This window comes from Phodopus roborovskii, unplaced genomic scaffold (genome assembly GCF_943737965.1).
Source record: "Phodopus roborovskii unplaced genomic scaffold, PHOROB, whole genome shotgun sequence".
Classification (NCBI taxonomy): domain Eukaryota; kingdom Metazoa; phylum Chordata; class Mammalia; order Rodentia; family Cricetidae; genus Phodopus; species Phodopus roborovskii.
In genome coordinates this window covers 12,495,001-12,520,222 of record NW_026126407.1, presented here as the reverse complement: position 1 = coordinate 12,520,222, position 25,222 = coordinate 12,495,001, and the positions used below count along the sequence as shown (strand labels likewise).

The following is a 25,222-nucleotide window of genomic DNA, read 5'->3' as shown; positions in this document are numbered from 1 at the left end:
CACACATCCAAGCAGGTGGTCCCCTTCAAGGTCACCCAGAGTTCTGCTGAGTAACTGGGTCTCCCATTTCCTCTCAGACTCCTTTGAAGCACACTTGGAACTTCCAAGTGGGCTCTGTAGCTTTGATTTCAAACAATATTAAGACCTTGACCACTCGTTTATCACCAGACTCAGGTCTCAGTGATTTTGCCCATTTCCAAAATATCAGACGCGTCCTCCAAGAATGAAAATCTGCTTTTCCTGAGGCTACTCTGAATCTTCTGCCTGCCTCTGGTCACCAGAGGAGAATCTGAAGAGTGCTTGGACATGGCTGGTGTGTGAGCACTCAGCACCCAGCAGGCACTTGCATGCGTAAGTTCTGAGCTTCACTTTTTTTATTGCTCTGTAGTTATGACTTCCACCAAGAACAGGGTCTTGGAAATGGTGATGTGAGACATAGGAACCTAGCTTGGCCACAGATCAGGCAAGCTCCGATTGGGGAGAAGTCTGAGGAATAGTAACATAGTATGTAGTGTAGACCCGAACTAAACACTAATTGCCTTCGCATCTGGCCATTTATCTCCTCAGCCCCTACTTGCCCTGGGAGCCGAACTAAACACTAATTGCCTTCGCATCTGGCCATTTATCTCCTCAGCCCCTACTTGCCCTGGGAGCCAGGTCAGGCACTGAATCAGGAAGAGGCGAGGTGATGACGTCACCGGTGTTTGTCATAGCTGTGGTGAGGCATCAGGGACTTCAGGCAGCTGACCCACTCCACACACTTCCTACCCAAGCCTCTCTTACCTGTTTCCTGATGCCAGCCCCAGGGGAGCCTGTACAACACTCTGTGGATCCTAGGCCCTGCTTCTTAGTTTAGTCCAGGTGGGCCTTGGGGGGGGGGGGGAGAACCAGAAAAGAAAGTAGGAGAAAGAAGAGAAAGCAACAGGAGAAAGAACAGGTGGAGACGGGATTTGAGTAGGAGTCAGCAAGGGGGAGGGGAAGGAGGAAACCCCCCCAGATGTTCACAACCCTCCAACCTCTATCCCCTTAGGCCCCAGCTAAGGCCTGCTACCTCTGAGGGGCCATGTCAGAAGGCGAGAGCAAGGACAGCTCGGGCAGCGAGTGCCCTGTGTGCTACGAGAAGTTCCGGGATCTAGAGGGCGCCTGCCGGACCCTGAGCTGCGGCCATGTGTTCTGCCACGACTGCTTGGTCAAGTACCTGCTGTCCACCCGGGTGGACGGACAGGTGCAGAGGACTATCGTCTGCCCCATTTGCCGCTATGTCACCTTCCTCAGCAAGAAGAGCTCCCGCTGGCCCTCCATGCTGGACAAGAGCTCACAGACCCTGGCTGTGCCCGTTGGCCTGCCCTCTGTGCCCTCACCAGATCGTGGGGGCCACACAAACCCCCTGGCTGTCTCCCAGCAGGTCTGGAGACAATCGCCAAGCCAGGGGACGCAGCTCCCCTTGGACCTGCTGCCCACCCTACCCCGAGAGTCGCAGATCTTCATCATCAGCCGCCATGGGATGCCACTGGGGGAACAGGACAGTGTGCTGCCCCGACGCAGCCTGGCAGAGATCTCTGAGGCATCCCCAGCTCCCAGCGCCACCCGCTCCTTCTGCTGCCGGTCTCGGGCCCTTCTCCTCATCACCCTCATTGCCGTGGTGGCTGTGGTAGCTGCCATCCTGCCCTGGGTGTTGCTGGTGAGGAAGCAGGCATGAATTGCAGCATGCAGAGGATGGGGGAGTAAGGCCCAGCATCGAAGCTGCGCTCCACGCTGCGCGGGAGAGGGTGGAGGGTCCCAGTGGAGACCCTGGACAAGCCAGCTCCAAAGGGAGGTCCTAGGCTCAGAGAGGGTGGGGCTAGATTGGAAATTTAAGGGCTTTGTCTCCACCCTTTCCATCCCTTGTCAGGGAGGGCTTTGGCATGAGGAGAGGCTGAGGCAGAACCTCTTAGGCCAGCATTGAACCGAGCTGCTGACTCCCTCATGAGAATCCCCAAGAAACACCTCTTCTCTAGGCTGGAACTAAGCAGGCTAGAAGGTGGGTGTCCACTGCCCTTCTACAGGGTCACAGACTTACCTGCCACGTAATCAACCTGAAGCCAGGTAGACCTCTTAGGCACAAGGTCCATGTCCTGCTGGTCCATGTCCTGACAGGTGGGGCCCAATGGAAGGAAGGCCTCTTCCAGGTCAGAATTCCCTCCCACGGAGGTTCTGCACTATGCCCTCAGGAACACACAAAAGTTGATACAGGGTCCCCACTCCGGTTTCCTGGCATCTTAGTCTCAAATACGACCCTCAAGCATCCTGCTGGTCTCTAACCCACCATCTTGAAAGGTCTTCTTTGGGATTGTAGCCCAGGATGGGGGCGGGGGTGGGGAGTGGGTGAGGCGGCAACAGAAAAGGAGCCTTTTGGACAGCCAAGATCACAGCAGGGAACAACGTGGAAGAGCCCACAGGTGGCAGGGTAGCCACAGAGGCAGAGTTTCTGCAACCCTCCGGACCCAAGGAGCAGACCCAATTTTACATCTTGTGGTTCTCAAGGGTAAAATAAAAGACACGGGGTGGAGGGGACGCCCCACAGGTGAGGCTTGAGTCAGCTGAGAGCTATGTGAGCAACTTAACCCCTGGGGGCTCCCACCTCCCTCCCTGCCAAGTCCACCCTCCTCATGACCCAACCACTCATGAGAGGCCACACCAGCCGGGCCAGTTTCCCAGGTGGATTCTCTGGAGGTGAGCTGGGTGAGGAAGGGTGGGGAAGAAAACAGCTGTGCTTGTCACCAGCACTGCTGCCCAACAGATGCCGACAGCCAGGCACTATGCAATGGAGCGCTTGGGTACCTCGCTGATGAAGCCTCTGAGGAAAGCCTCAGAGTGGGTCTCTCCCGAGGAAGTCCTCAAGGAAGCTAGTCCCTTGTGACTGAAAACAATAAGGACCTCCGGCTACTGTCACAAATAGGAGGGGTCTGGCATCCATCTGCAGCTTCTCCACCAAAGTTTACTGTCTGTGTGGGAAGAAATAACGCCGTGCCTCTCTGCCAGCTCTCAGCTGTCTGTGTGGTTGACATCTGGGGACCATGAGGGGAAGAGGCTCACCCTACAGGGAAGTACACCATGGGGCGGCTTTTCTCACCAACAGCTTTACACTTCTTTCAAGACTAGAGGACACAGGTGCTGTGTGCGTGTGGAGGGGACAGGTAGACTGTGGGAGCTGGGAAATATTTATTATAGAAACAAAAGGAACATAACTTTGCAGACACGTGACTCGGTATCCACCTCGGGCAGGTTGTGTGAATCAGTGTCATGAGCATCTAGGGAACTGATTCAAGGCCTTTCAGACTCTGTCATGTTTGCCAAGTCTTTTCCAAACTACTTGTGATGTTTGCATATTGTTCAGCTGCAACTTATAAAAGCGGCTTCTTTCATTTTCAAACAAACAAACAAAAAGTCTAAAGCTATTTTTAAAATAAAAGTATATATTTTCTCAGAGTCCAGAGGCCTTGCAATACATGTAGACTCAAAGTGATCCTCTAGACTGAATATGCAGATCCCAAAGTCCCCGAGAATTGTTGGTGGGATTCATATTTGTAAAGCCTGACCAAATGAAATCTGACATGTATCACTCAAAGTTCCCACTTTGGCCCAGCAATTTGTATTCTAGAAATGTGTCTTCTTTGTCCAGCTGTCTAGATGGGTGGTGGCATACACACAATGTTGTATAATTGTGGTCATGTGTGTAATAACAAAGGGTTAGAAAACCCCAAAGTGATAATCAACAGATACCTGTTATTAACCTTCAGGTTCAGGGCCTGTGGGTCTGAAGAGTCGAGCTGAGCACAGAACACTGGGTCCTAAACACTATGATTTATTTGGAAAGGGGAATAAGTAAATGTATTCCTAGTTGTTTATATGTGCATTACCAGGAGAAAATAGAAAAAGGAAGGAAAAACAACTAATAATTGTGTTTAATTGTGGAAAGGAATGAGAAATTGAAGGATGGAAGCCCCCACTTTGTCTTTATGTTTTTTGGACTTTTGGGGGGGGGTTTCGAGACAGGGCTTCTCTGTATTGCCTTGGAGCCTGTCCTGGAACTAGCTCTGTAGACCAGGTTGGTCTCAACTCACAGAGATCCGTCTGCCTCTGCCTCCCGAGTGCTGGAACTAAAGGCATGCTCCACCAATGCCTGGCATGTTTTTGGACTTTTAAATCAAGCAAATGCTTATTAAACACCTGAATAGAGGGCTGGGAGGACAGCTCAGTGGTAGAGAAAGTGCTTAGCAGGAGACAGACCCTGGGTTCAATCCCTAGCACCAAAAAGAAAGAAAAATGAGTAAAATAAAATTGAAAAATAATCAACACTAAAGATAGTCTTTAGTGTACACTCCTTTTGCCCGGATGGGAGACCATCCAAGAACATTTGAGGGCTCGAGAAACGGTTCTTACTGTTCTTCCAGAATACATGGATCCAATCCCCAGCACCCACATAGTCACTCAGAACCATTAGTAACTCCAGTTCCAGAGGATTTGATGCCCTCTTCTGGCCTCCATGGACCCTACACATACAATGTCGTGTACACGGCATACATGCAGGCAAAATATTCATACACTATATTAATAAAACTTTTAAATGAGATGGAGAGACGGCCCAGCAGTTAAGAGTACCGGCTGGCTCCTCTACTAGCACGGGTGCTATGGTTTAAGAGTGTCAGATGCTGGGTCTGCAGGGTTGCTTCTTCTGGTTTAGACATACGACATCTTATGCATAACAGGTACCAAAAAGTACAGAAAAATGCTTCATCTTGTGGGTGTTCCTAAACTCCTGTGTATTTCTTTGGGTCCCATCATTCAATGTATTTGATTTGTTTGTTTTGTGATAGGGTTTCTCTGTGTAGCCTTGGCTGTCCTGGAACTTACTCTGTAGACCAGGCTGGTCTCGAACTCAGAGATTGGCCTGCCTCTGCCTCCCGAGTGCTGGGATTAAAGGTACGTGCCACCACTGCCTGGCTCAACATACTTGCTTTGATTCACCTTTCTCTTCCTTTCCTTTATTTTCCTAAAATTGTATCATTTAAAATGGGAAAGGTGGTTACTTAAAGCATAGAAAGATAAAATTTGACAAAGAGATGGATGGATAGATAGACACTAGAACTTACTTCCTTGGCTTGACTTTCCAGAAACAATGAAAAGGTGACCTACAGAGACTTTCCTGCACCCTGCCTTAGGTGAACTGACTGCTGCTATGTTTCCCACACACTGAATCCCATTGTCTTGCTGGAACCATTGTATTATGTCCTGGACCCATTGTATTTTGCCTCTTTGTTGCCTTGTGTCTCCTCCTTCTGAGCAAAGTGCTCCTTCAGGGGAGGCTAGAGCTTACAGAACTGGACACAGAATTTAGTAAATAGTGAGCACTACATAAAATATAAGAGCTACATTACATAATTTTTGTGTCATACACACCTGTATGCATGCATACAGGAATGAATATGATGCCTTGATGTCTAGAGAAACATGTATAGTTCAATTTAAGTGTGAAATCTGGATAAAAATACCTGCTTCGAGCTGGGTATTGGTGGTGCATGCCTTTAATCCCAGCACTCGGGAGGCAGAGGCAGGCAGATCTCTGTGAGTTCGAGGCCAGTCTGGTCTACACAGTGAGTGCCAGAACAGGCTCGAAACCAATAAAGAGAAACCCTGTCTCGAAAAAACAAAAACAAACAAACAATAACAACAACAACAAAACCTGCTTCGATACATCTCTGCTTTATACAGACCTGCTTCAAAATAACCCTGGAGCATCAATTTCACGGGCCTTTTTTCAGTCAGATAAGAAGGCAGAGAAGAAAGAAGGCAGAGCCAGGACACCCAACAGACACTGGCTTCGATAAGCAGGCTATCACTGGGCTATTGCCAATTTGTATCTCTGTGCAATTTGTACAGCAATCTTCCCACTGTAGAAAGTGGCCATGCCGTCCCAACTCTGAGTGCAAAGTTTTTTTCTGATGAATCAGAAACGACTCACTGAGGAATCGAGGAGGCCCTAGAGAGGGCAGGGTGGCCTTAGAGAATGATGGGAGCTGTTTAAGAGGGGTGGGAAGAGAGGAAGATGGTGAGGGAGTTTCTGGGAGGAGGGATTGTTAAGGAAACTAAAAAGCTCCTCCTGACAGCAGGCTGGTGAGTCTGAAAAGGAAGAAGGAAAGCCAGGAGGGTAGGAGCTGTGTGTGGCTCCCCTAAGGGCCTAGAACCCCAGGGCTTCCCTCTAAGTGCCTCTCTCTTTAGCCACAGAACCTAGTTCCGGCAAAAAATCCTCTGCTTCTCGCCTCCTTGCCTCATCCTTTCCATCTAGCTACCCTACTGCCTCATGGAGCTAATTTTAACATTCTTCAAAACTCAATCAAGACTGACCTCACTCTGGAAGTCTCCCTGACCCCAGAGCTAAAGGCAGCTGGCTCCAGTTTCCTGTGATCCTGAACTTGCCAATTCCCATGCTTCTCTGGCCCTCCTGGATCATGACTTCATGGGAGAAAACCCTGGAATTATCTTGTCACTCCACCATTCAAGGCTGGCCCATGAAGAGTGTTCCATAAGCATTTGTTGACTAGAATTGCTGGTTTTGTTCAATTTTTTTCTTTTCTTTTTGTTTTTGTGTGTTTGTTTTTCTTCAAAACATTGGGTTTCTCTGTGTAGCTTTGACTCTCCTAGAATTCACTTTGTAGATCAGGGTGGCCTCAAACTCAGAGATCTACCTGCCTCCCAAGTGCTGGGATTAAAGGCGTGCACCACCACCATTAGCTTTCAATTTTTCAATTACGTATAAAATTGGGGCTCCTTCCTTTACAGAATATTTGATAGCACTATTTTAAAATCATGAAGATACATGGCTCTACTTTTAACCCTCAAAGGTGTGGTTTCTCTCTTCAACTTGACAGTAGGTTTCTACAAACGGAGCCACATAATTTCCTGCGGGGTGGGGGGTAGGGGGTGAGGAGAGCGCGGAGGTACTGAAGGAGGTGCTTATGGGTTCTGCTGTTAGTCACTGGTCCTGTGTCTCACTGCACCTTCCTCTCGCTGCTCTGTGGCTCGGTTACCTAATCTGTACACTGAGGACAACTCACCCGCATCAGCATAACGCGTTAGTAATGTAAAGGGCGTAGAAGAGTGTGCCCCGCATTCAGTAAGCTCCCAGTGTCTTATGAAGAATGTGCCTCCTGTCAGTATAACATCTACAGTATTCATTCAACAGAAACCGATGCCCCAGATTCCATTTGCAGGGAAGAGGACCCCCTGGCCTGTCTCCATCAGATCTGGAACTGAGAGCAGGCTGAAGTGTTTTATAGTTTTAAAGAGTACACGAGTCTGCACTGACAGTCCTCCCGGTGTCTATTTCCTAAGCGTGATCTGAACCAGCAGCACCTTGGCATCACCAGCAAGCCAAGATCTATTTCCGACCATTCAGGTGGAGGACGATCGCAATCTTGGAGAAACACTGAGAGTCGTCAGATCCTACCCAGATAGGGTGGAGCTAATTATAAAGACTAACTCCTTTGGCAAGCCCACGCCTTTGGGGTGGGGAGTGTAAAGTCACCTAGGTAACCGCCTAACCACTTGGCGGCTAAATAGGACTTGCGCTTTCCCGGTTCGGGGACATCCGGCGCCCAGGAATGGAAGGGCGGGTCGTCCGAGTCCACTATCTTCTCTATCTTCCCGGCCTGCAGACGCTAAGCAGCCCTCTCCATCCCCGGGACACTGCCTTCCCCAGAGGATTCAGCCTAGCACCCACACCTCCAGCGGATGACACCGGAACCCCTCGCAGTTCCCCTCCGAGACGCTAGGGGACGCTAACCTTCCATTCTTGGTTTCCTGCTCTCGCTCAACCTCCTCTCCCTTCATGTTCCAAGACTCTCGCGAGATCTCTCGTCAACTTCCAGAACCGGAAGTCGTGTGTAGACCTCTTTCCTTTTGCGGCCATCGTTGGATCGCAGCCGGTGAGTGTTCAGCGGGTTGTCGCGGGTAATCCGCAGCCATCCGTGCCTATGCACCGAGGCTTTCTGTCCCGGGGCCCCGAGACTGCCTTGCTGGCCCGACATCAGCCAGGGAGCCATGCCGGGATGGGAGCATCTTGCGTCCTAGCCAGGGACCGAGGGCTGGGAGAGGGGCGGGGAACAGATTGGTGGACTCGCGGGCCAGTGGAGACGTAGTTAGTTAAAGAGCCCGGAGTCATCGGCTTGGTAGCCCTCTCGCCAGTTGGAAGGGTTTGGGAGTGCGAGGTCTGCCCTAGGTTCCAGGCTCAAGTGGGAAACTCTTGAGTTCGCCCTGGATGGGCAAAATGCAGTCACTCGAGTCCGAAAATGTGAAGGTAAAAGGCTTGCTCCTCCAAAAACTTAAAGTCTGTTAGAGAGGCTAAGCTGTCGGTATGCTTTGTCAAGAATGCCAGGTACTTGAGGTTTAAGACAACTGTGGTACTGATGGCAGTCCCCACTCTTGGAAAAAGTCCTTGGGAAGCCAAGACTTAAGAGATGGCGAGATCTGATGGAATAGCCCAACGTGATATCTCTTAGTGAACGTTTTTCCTTTCGAAAGAAAATGAATTGTTGCTGTTGGGAGAACTGGTTGAGACTTGAGGCGTTAACGGGTCTTTTTTTTTTTTTTTTTTAAAGCCAAAATGAAGTTCAATCCCTTCGTGACTTCTGACCGAAGCAAGAACCGCAAACGGCATTTCAATGCACCTTCTCACATTCGGAGGAAGATCATGTCTTCCCCTCTTTCCAAAGAGCTGAGACAGAAGTACAATGTTCGGTCTATGCCCATTCGAAAGGATGATGAAGTTCAGGTATGTATCGTGCTTGCTGGGCTCTGATAGAACGTTCCAGGTAACCAGAGGCGGGGAAATGTAAGTTCTTTTTACTAGTCAGTCCTCCACTGTCTGCTCAGTGACAAAATGTGAGTCTCTGCGTTTCATTTAATCATGCCTGCACTCAATGCTTGGAAGAGTTGCTTTGCATCAAATAAATGAACTAAGAAGCAGGTGGGGTTTTTGGTGTTTTTTTTTTTTTTTTTTTTTTGGTCCCCACCTTAAATCTTCCTGTAACTGTTCTGGCAGCTAGTGTCTTAATCTATGTGTGGGGTTCTATTCTCTGGTAAATTGGAGAGAGAATTTTTGTATCATTTCCAATTACTAATTGGTAAATTATGGCAGTCCCTAAAACAATTTACACTTTTAAGCAATGAGGTCAAATAAAACAGGGTCAGTGTTAATTAAAAACAACCATGAATCTTTGCTTTGGTAATTCCAGACTTAACCAGTAGATCTTGGAAATAGTCTTGACTATTTGTTCAAAAAGCCAGAATGGGCTCTTACTTTTCAACAAGCCTATCTTGGCTATAGCCAGATGGCCTGGTTTGTCTTCGTTCAAGACTAAGAAGGTTTATTTAGGGTTGGAGATTTAGTTAATAGTGCTACCTAGCATATGAAATTCCTGGATTTGAACTCTAGTAACATCCCACACCCTCAAAAAGGAAAGTGGATCTGTTAAAAGTGGGCAGTGTAGTCAGGCCTGGTGGTGCATGCCTTTAATCCCAGCACTTGGGAGGCAGAGGCAGACAGTTCAAGGCCAGCCTGGTCTACAGAAAGAGTTCTAAGGTATCCAGGGAAGGCTACATAAAGAAACCTTATTCCAAAAAAGGAAAAGAAAAAGAGTGAATGGTTGAGATGTTGTGGTTTATGCTGTGAAACTCTTGCCCTTTATCACACGTTTCTAATTTGCATTAAGGTTGTCCGAGGACACTACAAAGGTCAGCAGATTGGCAAAGTGGTCCAGGTGTACAGGAAGAAATATGTCATCTACATTGAACGAGTACAGCGAGAAAAGGCTAATGGCACAACTGTCCATGTGGGCATCCACCCCAGCAAGGTGGGTATTTTTGAAAGAAAAGGAAACCACAGCACTTGGGATTGTTATTTATGGGGCTCCCTAGGAGTGGTCCCTGTGCTAGGTATGCTAGGGATATGTCTAAAGCAATACTGTATTTTTGAAAGTCGGGATCACTGAGACCTTCTGAAACGCGTGTCCTTAAAATCTGAGAAATAGGGTGGTTATATGACTATAGAGTTCAACCCTGATTGATTTCACATCTTCAATGAAATTGATCAATAAATAAGCCCATTGTGAAGTGGGTTTTAAGCCACTGGAAACTAACCTAATCTAGAGTGATCTCTTCGGTGCTGAGTTTTGGGGCTTATGCTGTCTTAGTGCTAAAGATCTAATTTTCAAACTATAGAAAAGCCAAAAGACCTACATGTCAGTATTAAAGTTGTGCTTTTTTTTTTTTTTTTCTCTCCTTCTTGTGGGTATGAGGCTTGTTCTGTATGTGTATGCCTGTGGATGTCAAAGACATGGGTCTGTTCATCACCAGCCCAGCACATTGCCTTTTCTGAGGTGTCTCTTCAGCAGGAACACTCTTGTTTTTCACTTACTCCCAATAGTGTTTTTTTTTGCCTTCCACCACTAACTAGCTCAGTTTTCAAGGTTACAAATACAGTGGCCAGTTCTTAAGTTTGTGTGTGATAAACTTAATCTTTGGTGGCTTCTCTCGCTCTAGTTTTAGGATTGGATATATAGACTAATAGTTCCAGCTCCAAGCCTCTGCTCCAAAACTGATCATTTGTAGAACTTTGAAAGACATTCACCATCCTGCATTGGGGAAATGGAATGGGACCTTTAATTGTGCTTAGGTGATTGCTTAAAGCTTGGGGCTATTTTTCTGCAGGTGGTTATCACCAGGCTAAAGCTGGACAAAGACCGCAAGAAGATCCTGGAAAGGAAAGCCAAGTCTCGACAAGTAGGAAAGGAGAAGGGCAAATACAAGGAAGAAACGATTGAGAAGATGCAGGAGTAGGGGCGTCTCATACACAGATTTCATTAAAGACTGTTTAAGTAATCCTGTCTTGTGTGTTGTTTGGGAAGATACCTTGTTTAGGACAGCCAGCTACCATCTCATGTGGCCTCACCCCACTGTGACAAATTATTTGCCACTAGAGTGGGTCTCACTTAACTGTGTGAGGGTGCTTAGCTTTTGTATTTGTTATTAGGTCAGCACCTTGGGGTTCCTCCTGTCCTGAGGGGGTGTCCTATCCCAAGTGGACTGGTGTCTAAATGAAGGGTTTGTTTTACTTTGGGGTAGGGACATCCATGGAGGTCAGGACAAATTTAAGTCATTCCTCCATCTTTTGAGTCCAAGAGGTGATCAGGTATGGAGGTGTGTAAATGGATGTCAAGTATTTGGGGAACACTCACGAATGACAAGGTTAAGAGCTGCCATGCTGGCATTTGCTATCACCTCACCAGAATCCACTTAACCAGTACACATGTAGCACCTCAGACCTCGCCTAAAAAGGGCCTACAAAGCCCAGAGCTGTTGGCTGAGTGGATTCCCACAATGGAGGTGGATGCCATCTCAGGGCCTAAACTACAATTCACTGAAAAAAAAGGTTTGTATCTGGACCACATAAGCCTGCCATGGCCAGAAGAGGGCATGAGATCCCCTTGATTGTAAATGCCCAGACCTGAAAGAGTAGCTGGCAGTCTTAACCCCTAAACCACCCTGGGAAAAAAACTTGACTCATTGGTTAGAAAGTCTAGCTTTAGTTGACAAGAGTGGTTCCTATGATTTAACTACAGTGAGAACTTTGACCTTTTTCCTGTAGTGTTGGGTCAGGGCTGTTGCATGAAGACCTGGCAAGCCTTTGGGTTGCAGTATGAAATAACAATGTTTAAACAGCAAGCAGCAGTGGGTACATCAGAAATCACAGGTGAGCTGGAGGCAAAAGAATTAATATCCCCCCCCCCAAAAAAAAAATTATGGTTCAGTTAAGTCTGGAATGCCCTGCAATGGGCAGCTCTATTAGTATTACAGGAGGAGGGCTTGTGTCTAGTATCTTCAGTAATAGTGACTGGAGCAGTGGGCTCTGATAGTTCAGCTTGCCGTAGATGTTGGTATCCATCAGTGAGATGGCTGCTCATCAGGAACAAATTCCCAATCCCTAATTCGCCTGCATTTGAAAGCTGCCATCCTTGGCCAGGCATGGTCCCAGCTCTTGGGAGACAGGAAGGCATACCTGAGTTTAAGGCCAACCTGGTCTACAAAACATATCCAGGGCAGATAGGAGGCTATTAGACAAAAACCCTGTCTTAGAAATCTAAAATAAAGCAGGCAGCCTGGTGTCCTGAGACAGGTGGGCTAGCATAAGGTGATGGCCCAAACCCAATCTGGAATAAACAGGCTCCAGAATGGAGGTGAGGTCATACATAGACCTCAGGTATAAGCCGGGTTCTTTATAGGATACTACTGCATTAAATGCTTTATCAAAGCTTGGTTGTGAGGAATGCTGGCATTCCCCCAGTTTGAAACAAGGCTTCACTATGTCTCTGGCCGTCCCAGTACTATGTATGTAGGCCAGACCAGGCTGGCCTCAAACTCGCTGACATCTGCCTGCCTCTGCCTCCCAAATGCTGGAATTTAAGGTGTGGGCCACCACTGCCTACCTACGTTTTTCCATTTTTGTAAGAAAAAAACCCCAGTAGCTTTGCCCTAGTCCCATAGTAAGCAGTGAAGGGTAGTCAGGAAGGGAATTCTCAAATGTAGACATGGGTGTACTGCCACATTACCAAATGCTTTTATGCTATTCTTTGGCCATGATTTGAACACCTGTACTCAGTGCCATATAGCCAAGTGGAGATGCAGGTGAAGAGAATCCTTGGCCTCCACCAGTAAGGTATTAGACATCTGAGCCAGTTGAGAGAATGTAAAGCTGAGATTGTAAATGTAGTGAAGGGGAGGGTGGTAGTGAGCTGTAGTTCTTAGTGCATGGGGGAGTGGCTGACCTGAGACATGACATTTCAAGTCAAGAAGAGCTAAAGCCAAAAGTGGAGATAGTGAGTGAATAGGACTTGAGGACCAGCTCTTTGGTCTCCTGCCTCCCCACCAGCACAGACCACTTGGGAAAACTGATTTACCAGGGCCTCAACTCATTAGAGCATTGTGTTGCATAAGAAAACATGCTGAGGGCCCCGAAGTGATGGTACATGCACACCTTCAATCCCAGCACTTGGGAGGCAGAGGCAGGTGGATCTCGTGATTTCAAGGCCAGCCTGGTCAACATTAGTGAGTTTCAGGACAGTTGGAGAAATCCTTTCTTAAAATGAAAGAAAACATACGGAAACCCCCAGGACTGGGGCTCAGTTGTGTTTGCAATATAAGCAGTTGGAGCTGAGTTCAAGTCCCCAGCACACATGTAAAAAGTTGGGCATGGGGGCTAGAAAGATGGCTTGGCACATTAAGAACACTTGCTGGACTTTGCAGAGGACCCAGCTTCAGTTCCCAGCACAGTATGACTGCTCACAATGGTCTGAACTCCAGTTTCTAAGGAATCCTGATGACATCTTCTGTCCTCATAGTGCACTTACATGTGTGCAGGCAAAATACTCATGTATAAAAACAAAAACTTAGGCGGGTATTGGTGGCACACTCCTTTGATCCCAGTACTCAGGAGGCAGAGGCATGTGGATCTCTCTGAGTTTGAGACCAACCTGGTCTACAGAGCTAGTTTCAGGACAGGCTCCAAAGCAATACAGAGAAACCCTGTCTCAAAAACAATACAACAACATAAGAATAAAAACAAAAACTTAAGAAACATGAAAAACCACATTGGAGGTTGGAGAGTTGGCCCAGAAGCTGAGAGCATGCAGAGGACCTGAGTTCAGTTCCCAGCACCACATTCAGCAGCTCCCAACATCCTTAACTCAGGTGAGACTATGTGTGTCCTCATAGTGACATGCAGCAAGAATTGTGTGCTTTGCTTGAAACATTTTAAATGTAGGTCAGTATTGGCTGGACCTTGGCTTGAGTCTGCCTCTCATGTACACCTCAAGAATATAAAACCATGTTGTATTCTTGGCACAGGTCAGTGCATTTCAGGAAGTGACTGATTGTCATGGAAACAACAGGTCTCTGGAGCAAAACAAAAGTTGGCTTGAGGTCACTGCTCTGCCAGAGAAGAACAGGGTAAAACCTACAGTAAGTCACAATTCAGAATCAGGATGACTGTGATCCAGGCTAAGTAGATAGTACCATGTTCTCAAGGCCTAGAAGAAGGTAGCTCATAGAGGGTTTTTGGAGAGCTAGATGAATAAATGATTCTGCAAGCCAAGTGTCCTGGCACTTGGTACACAAAGGCAGGCAGATCTCTGAGTTCTAGGCCAGTTTGGTCTACAGAGTGAGTTCCAGGATAGCCAGGGATACACACAGAAACCCTGTATCAAAAAATAAAAATAAAATAAGTGATTCTGCAGAGATGCACACAGGGGAAAAAGAAAGACTTTTTTCCACATCTGTCTTCCTGCATGTTCCAGAGCCCAATAAAAGCTACTCTTATCGTCCTTCATGCTGGGTCCCTCCTCTTGGGGGACAGTAACAGCCTACCTTAAAGAGGTTGCACACATAAAGGAGCTGTACCCACCAACAGTGGCAGATCTTACCTTCTATGAAGAGTTGGAGACTTCTGTTTTTTGTTTTGAGTTTTTTTGGTTTGGTTTTGGTTTTCAAGACTGGGTTTCTTTGTGTGTTGTCCTGATTTTGTCCTGGAACTCACTCTAGATCAGACTGGCCTCAAACTCACAGAAATTGGCCTGCCTCTGCCTCCTAAGTGTTTGGATTAAAGGTATGCACCACCGCTACCAGCATTAAGCCTTTACTATTACTTTTAAAAAGACTTATGTGTAGGGATGTTTTGTCTGTGTGTATGTGTACTATACATGCCTGGTGCCAGTGGAGGCCAAGAGAGGTTACCAAATCCTCTAGAACTGGAGTTACAGATGTTTTGTGAGGCACCATGAGCTCTTAACTGCTGAGCAATCTCTTCAGCCTCTGCCATTACCTTTTTGATGAGCCAATCCTATTGCGTATCAAAGGAAGCTGCATTATTTTTAGATAGGAAAGGACATCATTTCCCAGTTTGTTTTAGGGTCCAAAGTTCTGGCCCTGGCTAGCAGCTCACATTCCATTCTCCTTCCAAGACATTGTCCTTTGTAATAATCTAGCAGGGTGTAGGAAGCCTAATTTACTAAGACTATTATACCCTTCCCTCAGGCTGACCTACCTCCTGGTTTCTTTGCAGCCCTGGTAGCAGGGTATTGGTGGCACAAGTCTTTAATCCCCGCACTTGGGAGGCAGAGGCAAGTGGGTCTCTGTGAGTCAAGCCTGGTCTACAGGACAAGTTCCAGGACAGACTCCAAAACAATACAGAGAAGCCCTGTCTCCAAAAACCAAAAAGAAAAAAGGAAAAGGACGGGGGAGGCCCCCGGAAGCCCAGACTCCCCACTGTTGCTCCCAAATGATTTTGCAGTTTCTGGCCACCAGTGCAGCAACTAGTTAAGAGCAGGTCATGCCAATGGTTAGGGTCAATAGCTGAGTGACAGTCACCTCTACGCATCTACTGAGCCTTTTAAATGTTGTGACACTCTAGTCTACCCCTATTTATTTATTTATTTACTTACTTACTTACTTATTTTTGAGGCAAGGTCAATGTAATCCTGGTTGTCCTAGAACTTGCTATTAGACCAGGTTATCTATCCTCAAACTCAACTCACAAAAATATGCCTCCTGACTGCTGGGACTTTTAAAGACATGTACCACTATATCTGGGATTAAAGGCAAGTGCCACCACTGCCCAGGATTATTTGCTTTGTTTTGTTTTTAAATGTATGGTTTATAGATCTTTCCAATGTAAAATTGTATAAAACTTGATTTGATATCTGAGATAATTTTAAACCCAAAAGCAGGGTGTAGCCCAGTGGCAGACCACTTGCCTAGCATTCCAGAGGCCCTGCGTTCCATCAGCACCACTAAAGGAAAAACAAATACAGGAGATGGAGAGTTGGCTGGCTAGTGAGCACACTGGCTGCTCTTCCAGAGGATGTGAGTTCAGTTCTCAGCACCCACATGGTGGCTCACAGCACCTGTGACTCCAGTTCCACGGGCTCTGATGTTCTCTTCTGATCTCTGAAGGCGTCAGGCACACACGTGGTGCGGGCAAAACACCATACACAGAGAGTAAAAATAAAGATAATTAATATATAAAGCTAGAGCCTTCTCAGGATTCTCACTCAAAAAGCTAACTAACGGCAGAGCAAATTTTGCCTGAAATCTTCAGATTTTTGTTCAAATTTCATCCTGTTGAACTTAGCTTCTTTTTCCTTTGCTTTCTTTCTTTTTTTGTTTCTTGTTCCCTTTTATTGTTTTTTATCCTGGTGCTAATCTTTGTTTACCCAGGTTCTGGCGTTTTTTTTTTTTTTTTTTTTTTTTTTCCACCCTACAATTAATTACTCCAGATGGCTGAGTCCTTGGAGTTTTCCAAGCAAACAAAGTAGGCAGGAAATGGAAGCTTCCTGAGAACAGCGGCTCCGTGAGTCTGAGAGGCACTTTGCTTTTGGATCTTGCTTGCTCTCTAGTGCTTTCCTTCTGCGCAACCGGTTTATGATGGGGGGGGGGGGTGGTAGATGCTGAGCGGATTTTAACCTTTCCATCTAAAAGTTGGTGCTGATATTCGCCTTCTCCTTTGCAAATCTTTACTGTTGTGTTTCTTCAGAATGCCTCCATTCCTTCCGCTGGCCTGCTGTTCCTCAGAACAACTTCTCACGCCCGAACCTTTAGCCTAAGATTGCGTTTTCACTGTTAGGCACTTCCTGCCATGCTGAAAGCTATACTCAGCCTTTCCTCTAGGCTTGCACAAATGCTTGCTCATGATGTTGGTTGGGCACTCCCGACTGGTGAGATGTCTACCTGTTAGCCTTCCCCAGCACACACTCGAGTCCACACCACTGTCGTTCTCCTGAGAAATGCCCACTGTAAATACAGGGACCACAAGGGTCTTGATGAGCACATAACCTGATCGCCTGAAATGATGCAACCGCCCTTTAGTCTCTTCCAAACCCGCAAGGAGGGACCGCTCTGGATGACTCCTCTTCCTCTCGGTAACACAGGAGTTCTGTTTCTTGAAGGGACTCTGAAATCCATCCTCAAGGGTGGTAGATGTGACTCGGCTGGTAGAGTGCTTGCCTTGAATTCACAAACCTTAAATTCAACCCCCAGCAACGCATAAATCTAAAATCCTAGCAGTCAGGATAGAGGCAGGAGTACCGAAGTTCAAGGTCAGCTTTAGCTACATAGCTAGTTTGGAGGCAGCAAAGCTACATAATACCCTGTCAAGGAAGAAAAGGAAGGAAGGAAAAAGGAAAGAAATCTCAGCTGATGAATTCTTCTACTCACTCTCTTTGCATCCATCCCTCTCTAACCTGTTAGTTTCATTAGGTCAGCACTGATAAAACACCAACTCTGTTCAACAGGAGGATGGTGGGTTGGGGAGATGGCTCAGAGGCTAAGAACACTGACTGCTCTCCCAGAGGTCCTGAGTTCAATTCCCAGCAACCACAACATAGTGGCCCATTCTGCCTTAGATTGTTTTAGTGTGTGTATGTGTGCAGTGCTCAGGTGGCTGTGAGCCACCATGTGGGTGCTGGAAACGGAACTGGGTCCTCTGCAAAAGCAGCAGGTGCTGGGTCCTCTGCAAAAGCAGCAGGTGCTGTTGGCACTGAGCCATTTCTGTAGCCTGCTTTGTAGAGCATTCTGCCTATGCCAAGGAAATAGATAGACTTGACAAGATTCTGACTGGAGGAACCTGACAGATGTCATTCAGGAGTCAATGCCGCATTTTAGGAAGATCACCTCTGCATTCAGTTTGAGGCACCGAGAAGAATACAGCAACATCACTTGAGTCTAATAAAGAAACACGAGATAAACTAGACATCCTACAAAATACCAGGCTTGTATGTGTTTCTTACAAAACAAGACTTCAGTATCCTGAAAGACTAGGACTAAAGAACTATTCCAATCAGAGTAGGATAAAGAGATATGACAGGGGAGTGCAGAACCTGCTGCACGATCTTCTATTGTCTAGTCAGCATAGGGACCACTGGGAAAACCTCAACACTGTCTGGAGTTGTGTAGTGTTGCATCAGTGTTAATGTCCTGACCGCTGGAGAACATGCGCTGTGGTTACATAAGAGCATGGCCTTGTTTTTAGAAAATACATGTCGAAACATTGGGGTGGGGGAGAACAGCATGTCTGCAACTTACTCTCAAATGGTACAGGAGATGTGTGTATGTGTGTGTGTAGAGGAAGGAGATGAGATAAAGCCACAGCATTCAATGTTAGCATTTAAAGGTTGCTCATGTGGGTCATATGGATCGCAGCATCCATGTAATGTGCTGGGTAGTACCGGCTTACAACAGCCTGTAACCACATTGTTATGAGGGGTGGGGACAGAAAGGTCACTGGGGTTTGCTGACTGCCAATCAATTAAAAAATGTGAGCTCCCATGGACTCCAGTCAGATAGCTGGGAAACCTGCATAGGACTGACCCAGACCCCCTCCCTGAACATGGGTTTGTTAGGAGGCCTGGGAAGTCTATGGGGCCTCTGGTAGTGGAACAGTATTTATCCATAGTGTACTAATGGACTTTGGGAGCCCATCCCACATAGAGGAATACTCTGTCAGCCTAGACACATGGAGGAGGATCTAGGCCCTGCTCCAAATGATAGGACAGACTTTGAAGATCCCCCATGGAAGGCCTCACCCTCCCCCGGGGAAAAGAAAGGGGATGGAGTAGAATAGGGGTTGGGGGGATGGGAGGATTCGGGAACAGGGATTGACATATAAAAACAAGCTTGTTTCAAATTTAAATTTAAAAAATTATCCAAAAAAAAAAAAATATGAGCTCCAGGTTTGACCTGCCTCAAAGGAGTAATGGGGAGAATGGTCAATAGCTCTCCAGTGCCCTTCTCTGGCCCCAGTATGGACACACATAGTCACACACAGCTGCGAACACACATACACATATAACACACACAAACAACTTCAAATGCACTTTCTAAGGAGTAAAGATGAAAGACCCAGTAGTATCTTATCCAAGACAAAGGGCAGGGTAGTAACTTGCAGCTTGTTTTCTGCAAAAGCAAGGCCCCTGTGTGAGCTGGTGAGTCTGTCCCCCAAGAATATGCTCAGTTTTGAAGAAATTGTCAGGTTGTCTTCCACGTGGCTATACTGTTTGGCATTCTTATTACATGAGTGAGAATTCCTGTTATAGTCTTGCCAGCATTTGCTGGGGTCACTTTAGATCGACACTATTCTAACAGGAGTGCTAAGATCTCATTGTTGTGGTTTTTACGTTTTAATTAGTGTGGGAGGAGCATGCATGTGGAGTTCAGAGGATGACTTGCCAAGGGTCCAAGGATTGAACTCAGGTTGTGAGGTCTGTGCAGTGGGAGCCTTTCCTGATGAGTCATTTCCCTTGTCCTCACTGTTGTTCTAGCTCAGTTTCCTAGGGATAGGTGCTGTCCAATGTCCTCTCATGTGCCTGTGGGCCTGTTTGGATACATTCTTTGATGGGGTATCTGTTTGTCCATCAGCCACGGGCTCTAACCCATCTCTCCGCATTCAAACACTCAGAGCAACAGATCAGCCACTGTCTTGAATTTTACCAGTTACTGGAGTGGAGGAATCTCACACTGGCAGTTAATTCTCCAGTCTGTTCGTTGGCTCCACACCAACACAAGGAAGACAAAAGCTGCTATCTTTGAACAGTATTGACTGTCTACTAAAGGAGAATAGATAACACTGTTACTCAGGACAACTCTAATGGAAGAAGCAGAGACCGTTTTTTAAAGAAAGAGTGCATGCCAGATGAGGTGGTGGATACCTTTGACCCCAGCACCCCAGAGGTAGAGGCAAGAAGATATCTCTGAGTTCTAGGCCGGCCTGGTCTACATAAGGAATTCCAGGCCAGCTGTCTCAAAAAACAAAAAGGGGAAAAATAGAGAGAGAGAGAAGGAAAGGAAGGGAGGGGAGGGGGAAAGGAAGGAGGAAGGGAGAAAGCAAGCAAACTCCAAGGAAAGAAGTAGAGCAGAGCCCTGAGAAGTAGAAGCTCAACTGCTCCAGCCAAAACTTACATGTATTATTATATATTACACATATATGTATTATTACATGTTCCATATACATGTATGAATGGAGGAGGGCCCAGCCCATTATGAGCCGTCCCATACCTGAACTGGTGGTCCTGGGTTCTATAAAAAAGCAGGCTGAGCAAGCTAGGGAAGCAAGCCAGTCAGCAGCACTGCTTCATGGCCTCTGCATCAGCTCCTGCCTCCAGGTTCCTGTTTCGCTAGAGTTCTTGTCCTGACTTCCTTCCTTCTGAGATGAATGTGGACACATAAGCCAAACAAATCCTTTCTTCCCCTAGTGGCTTTGATCACTTTTTTTTTTTTTTTTTTTTTTTTTAACCACAGCAATAATGTCCTGTTGGGGAATATTATTTTAAGGTGTGTTACTTTCGTTTATGTTGTATTTGTTTAGCTCTGTGAAGCTGTCTAATAAAGAGCTGAATGACCAGTAGTGACGCAGGAAAGAGGAATAGGCAGGGATGGCAGGCAGAGAGGAGAAATATGCGGAGAAATCTTGGAGGAAAGGATCTGACGATTGGGGAATGAGAGAGGAAGGAAGAGGACTCAGGGGCCAGCCACCAGCTACACAGCCAGAATGAACTAATAAGGAGAGAAAAGGTATGTATGAATAGAGAAAGATAAAAACCCCGAGGCCAAAGATAAATGGAATAATTTATGTTAAGAAAAGCTGGCAAGAAACAAGCCAAGCTAAGGCCAGGCATTCATAACTAAGATTAAGCCTCCAAGCCTCTGTATGTGATTTATTTGGGAGCTGGGTGGTAGGCACCCCCAAAAGCCAAAAGAGTCCAGAGAGATACAAGAGTAAAACATTATACTACAATGCCCTTCTCAACAAAGAAGTCCAAAGCAGAACCATAAAGGTAACAGACTTAAACAGCACTGTCAACCAACTTAGCCTGACTGACATGTCCACAGTGTGCTATCTGATATCTTCAGAATATACATTCCAAGTATAGTAGGACTCATTGAGGTAAACCATATGCTGGCCATAAAGCAATTCTCAATAAAAGGGTTACTAGCATCCAATTGTGATGGGGCAAAACCTGCTCCATTTTCCTTCAGCTGGAGCCATGTTTGGTTTAAACTAAAGCTGACACCTTTTTTCCTGCACCATGAAAAGTCTCATGGAAAAGCACCCAGGCCTGTTCTAGAAACTTGGGGTTGAAATGCCCCAGCTAACTGCTTTTTTTGGGGGGGGTTCTGTTAAACAGCTTGCTTGCCTTATTTCTTCCTGCAACTGCCACCGAGCTCCCTGTAAATGTATGAGGCTGCTCTGTGAAGAGTATTTCTCTCCAGACAATTAAGTTGTTAGCACAACCAAACCCCATGCATAGTTTTTACTACAGTATTAAGTTAGAAATCAGTAGCAACAAGATGTCTAAAAAATTCCCCAGTACTTAAAAAAATCATATATTCCATGTCTACATAATCTGTGGGTCAAAACAAAAACAGCCAAAGGAAAACTAGGAATATTGTGAGCCAAATGATAATGTAAACAGCACCTGTGGAGGTTTGAAAGAAAATGGCCCTCAAAGGGAATGGAACTATTGGGAAGTGTGGTCTTGTTGGTGGAAGTGTATCACTGTTGGGGAAGGCTTTGGGGTCTCATATATGCTCAAGCCATGCCTAGTGTTTCAGTTCACTTCCTGTTGCTTTTGGAGCAAGATGTGAAGTCTTTCAATTCCATTACCACATTGGCCTGCACACTACTATAATGTTCCATAATGATACTGGATTAAACCTCTAAAAATGTAAGCCACCCCAATTAAATGTTTTTTTCATTAGAAGAGTTGCCATGGTCATAGTGTCTCTTCACAGCAATTGAAACCCTAAGATACTACATATTATGGTTTTGGGGTACAGAGAAAGCTCTGCTTAGGAAGAATTTATAGGTTAATACCTTAGTGGAAAATGCAAAATAGGCCAAGCAATGGCAGCTCATGCCTTTAATTCCAACTTGGGAGGCCGAGGCAGGCAGAGGCAGGCAGATCTCTGTGAGTTTGAGGTCAGCCTGATCTAGAGAGCCAGTTCCAGGACAGCTAGGGCTACAGAGAGAGACTCTGTCTCAAAAAACACCAAGGAAGGGAAAAGAGGTAGGAGAGAGAGAAAGAGAAAAAAAAAGAAAGAGAGAGAGAGAGAGAAGGAGGAGGACGAGGAGGAGAACTTAAGTAGGGGTCTGGCTGATAAGCCTGGCAACATGAGTTCTATCTCCAGAACCTAAGAACAGAAGTAGTCTAGCACCCAAAAAGGTGAAAGAAGAGGTTTGTGGGTTCAAGGCCAGCTTGGGCTAATTAGAGAGTTTGAGCTATACTGTGAGACCTTGTCTCAAAAATATAATAAAAATAAGAGAAAAAAAATCTAACAAAAATAAGAGAAAATCAGAAGAATTTCTTACCAAGACCAAGATGGAATAGCAGCCTTAGCCCCATACTTAGCCTGGCTAAGTATGGTCATACATCACTTTGACTGGGTGATGGCCTGAGAAATGCTCTATTGTGTTATGTGAACATCTCAGAGTGTACCAGACAATACAGTATACCAAAAAAAAAAAAAAAGGCTCTATGGTGTGTGTAAATGTGGGGACATGTGTGCTGTGTATGTTTGTGCATGTGTGTATAGGTGCCATGTATACACATGGAGAAGTTGGTTTCTTCTGTCTTCTATCCACCATATGGGTCCTGGGGATTAAACTGTGGTCATCAGGCTTGGGGGCAAGTGCCTTTACCCATGAAGTCCTAATAGGACACTTGAGAGGATAGCCTGGGCTACATAGTAAGAGCATGTCTCAAAAAACAACTGTGAGACCTGGAGAGAGGACTCAGTGGTAACAACCACTTGTTCTTGTTTTGTTTTTCAAGGCAGGGTATCTCTGTGTAGTCTTGGCTGTCCCAGATTTCCCTCTGTAGACCAGGCTAGCCTTGGACTCCCAGATGCTCTTGCTTCTGCCTCCTGCGTGCTGGGATTAAAGATGTGTGCCACCATGCCAGGCTGAAGCTTCTGTCTTTCATCAGAGACTTGAACACAAGCTTGGTCCAAGAACTGGAGAAAGTGAGGGAGCATCTAGATCTGAAAAAGTGCGGGAGGAGCTGCCTCCAACCTGACCAGGTAAAGCAACAACTGAGCAGCGATGGGAGTGAGCTGATGCTTCCTTGGCACTTAGCATACATAGCCTTTCCAGTAAAAAGGGGAAATGGCTGATGTTCCATGTTCACTTTCAAATGTCATTAGAAATCTCTGTGGTTCAAAACAGCAAGAAAGAGACTTTGGGAAAATAGTTCCAGTGTCACTAATCTGACACAATACAAATGTGGATGACCTTTCTCACTACTACCAAATACATACAGGAAAAGCAACCTTAATGCTATACAATACAATACAAAAAAAAAAAAAAGTGGCAGAGATGGCTCAGCTGGTGGCAAGATGACTTAGCCAGTTATGACACTGGTGATGCCTCACTGTCCATGTGGTAGGAGAAAGACGACTCCACAAGCTGTCCTGACTTCCACACACACACTATGCTACATGATCCTGTACACACACAAAATAAAGGTTTGTTTTGTTTGTATTTATTTATTTTTTGAGGCAGGGTTTTTCTGTGTAGTCTTGACTATTGTGGAACTCACTTTATAGGCCAGGCTGGGCTTGAACTCAGATCTGCCTGCCTCTGCCTTCTGAGTGCTAGGATAAAGGTGTGTGCCACCACTCCCAACTAATGTAAGGATTTTGTTTTTCATTTATTTATTTATTTATTTATTTATTTATTTTCAGTTTACTTTCTGAAACAGGTTTCTCTGTGTAACTAGCCATGGCTGTCCCGAAATTTGCTTTGTAGGTCAGTTTGACATGGCTCTCATGGAGATTCGCCTGCCTCTGCGAGCTGGGATTAAAGTCATGTGCCACCATCACTCATTAGTTAGGTTTTGTTTTGTTTTTTTGTCTTTTGTTTTCAGTACAAGTCTTTTGTTGTCCCCAGAGACAACACTTGTAATTCAGGGCCTTGTTTCTAACGCTGAGCAACTCAGGCGTCACTCATCAGCCTGCTGCATACACTACTTTCTTTTCAGACACGTAGATGCCGTCCCCAACCTTCCCGATATCCTTTTTATCTGCTGTGGCTTTTGGAATCAAAGTCCTTTAATTTGAAACAATTTCAGTTACCATTTATTTCCATCAAGGATTAATCCATCCTCCTGGGCTTAAGAGACACAACAAGAAACACCCATCCTTATCCAGACCCTGAGAATTTATTTTTTCACCCAAGAGATTTTGGGTTTTCAACCAAAGACCCTTTTTCCTGAGTTATGGGGATGTGCACACACAGACCTCATCTTGTTATGGAAGACCAGGTAACACTCTTGACAACATTTTCTTTCCGAGGAGGCTCAGCTCTAATTGATGTGATTGAAACCCCCTAAAGGGTTCTTCTGGGGCCCTTCAGAGTGATGCCCACATTTTCTGGAACATCGACAGCCTGGTTCCTGAGAATAGCCTTTGTTCTCTAAGTACATGTGGCAAAGATTAATGTAGGTTTTTTTTTTTTTTCAAAATGCTCAACATCTTCTAACTTATGAGACCAGTATAACACTGATACCACAAAGACTTGAAATACTGAAAAAAGAATATTCTAAGTATAGACCTAATATTCCTTGTAAAAATATATGGGATTTTCCTTAACATATTAGTGATGGGAGATGTCATTCTGTATATGTTTCTCATACTGGTTAATAATAAAGCACTGTTGGCCAATAGGAAAGGAAGATAGGAGGGACTAGGAGACAAGGAGGAAATAGGAAGTAGTAAGGAGGAGTCAAGATGGAGAGACTGGGGAGACCAGATGCCTGCCCCACTCCCCGGTAAGGAGGCCACGTGGAAATACATAGATCAACAGAAATGGGTTAATAATTAAAGGCAGAGCTAGCCGATAAGAAACAAGTAACAGGGCCAACAGAATTGTATCTAATACAGAGTCTCTGTGTGTTATTTGGGGCTGGCGGCATGGCAGTGGGACAAGACCGGGCGGCGGCAGGCGGAAAAACTGTACTCGTTACATATTAGTGCATCAAATCTCACAATTAATAAAGTTAACTCACCATGACCATGTGAGGTTTATCTCAGGAATACAGTCTATCTTAACATTATAAAAAAAAAAAAAAAAAAAAAAAAAAAA

The 25,222-nt window shown here is 45.9% G+C and overlaps 2 protein-coding genes across 2 annotated transcripts; both read left to right on the top strand.

Moving 5' to 3' along the window:
• Positions 1-1,026: 1,026 nt before the first annotated feature.
• On the top strand, positions 1,027-1,754 carry Rnf222 (ring finger protein 222). The gene has a single exon (XM_051180332.1). The coding sequence runs from the start codon at positions 1,064-1,066 to the stop codon at positions 1,697-1,699; it is 636 nt and encodes a 211-aa protein (XP_051036289.1). The 5' UTR covers positions 1,027-1,063; the 3' UTR covers positions 1,700-1,754.
• Positions 1,755-7,852: 6,098 nt separating this feature from the next.
• On the top strand, positions 7,853-10,937 carry Rpl26 (ribosomal protein L26). Its single transcript, XM_051180333.1, has 4 exons — positions 7,853-7,964; positions 8,637-8,809; positions 9,750-9,890; positions 10,747-10,937. The coding sequence occupies exons 1-4, from the start codon at positions 7,868-7,870 to the stop codon at positions 10,873-10,875; spliced, it is 540 nt and encodes a 179-aa protein (XP_051036290.1). The 5' UTR covers positions 7,853-7,867; the 3' UTR covers positions 10,876-10,937.
• Positions 10,938-25,222: the final 14,285 nt, after the last annotated feature.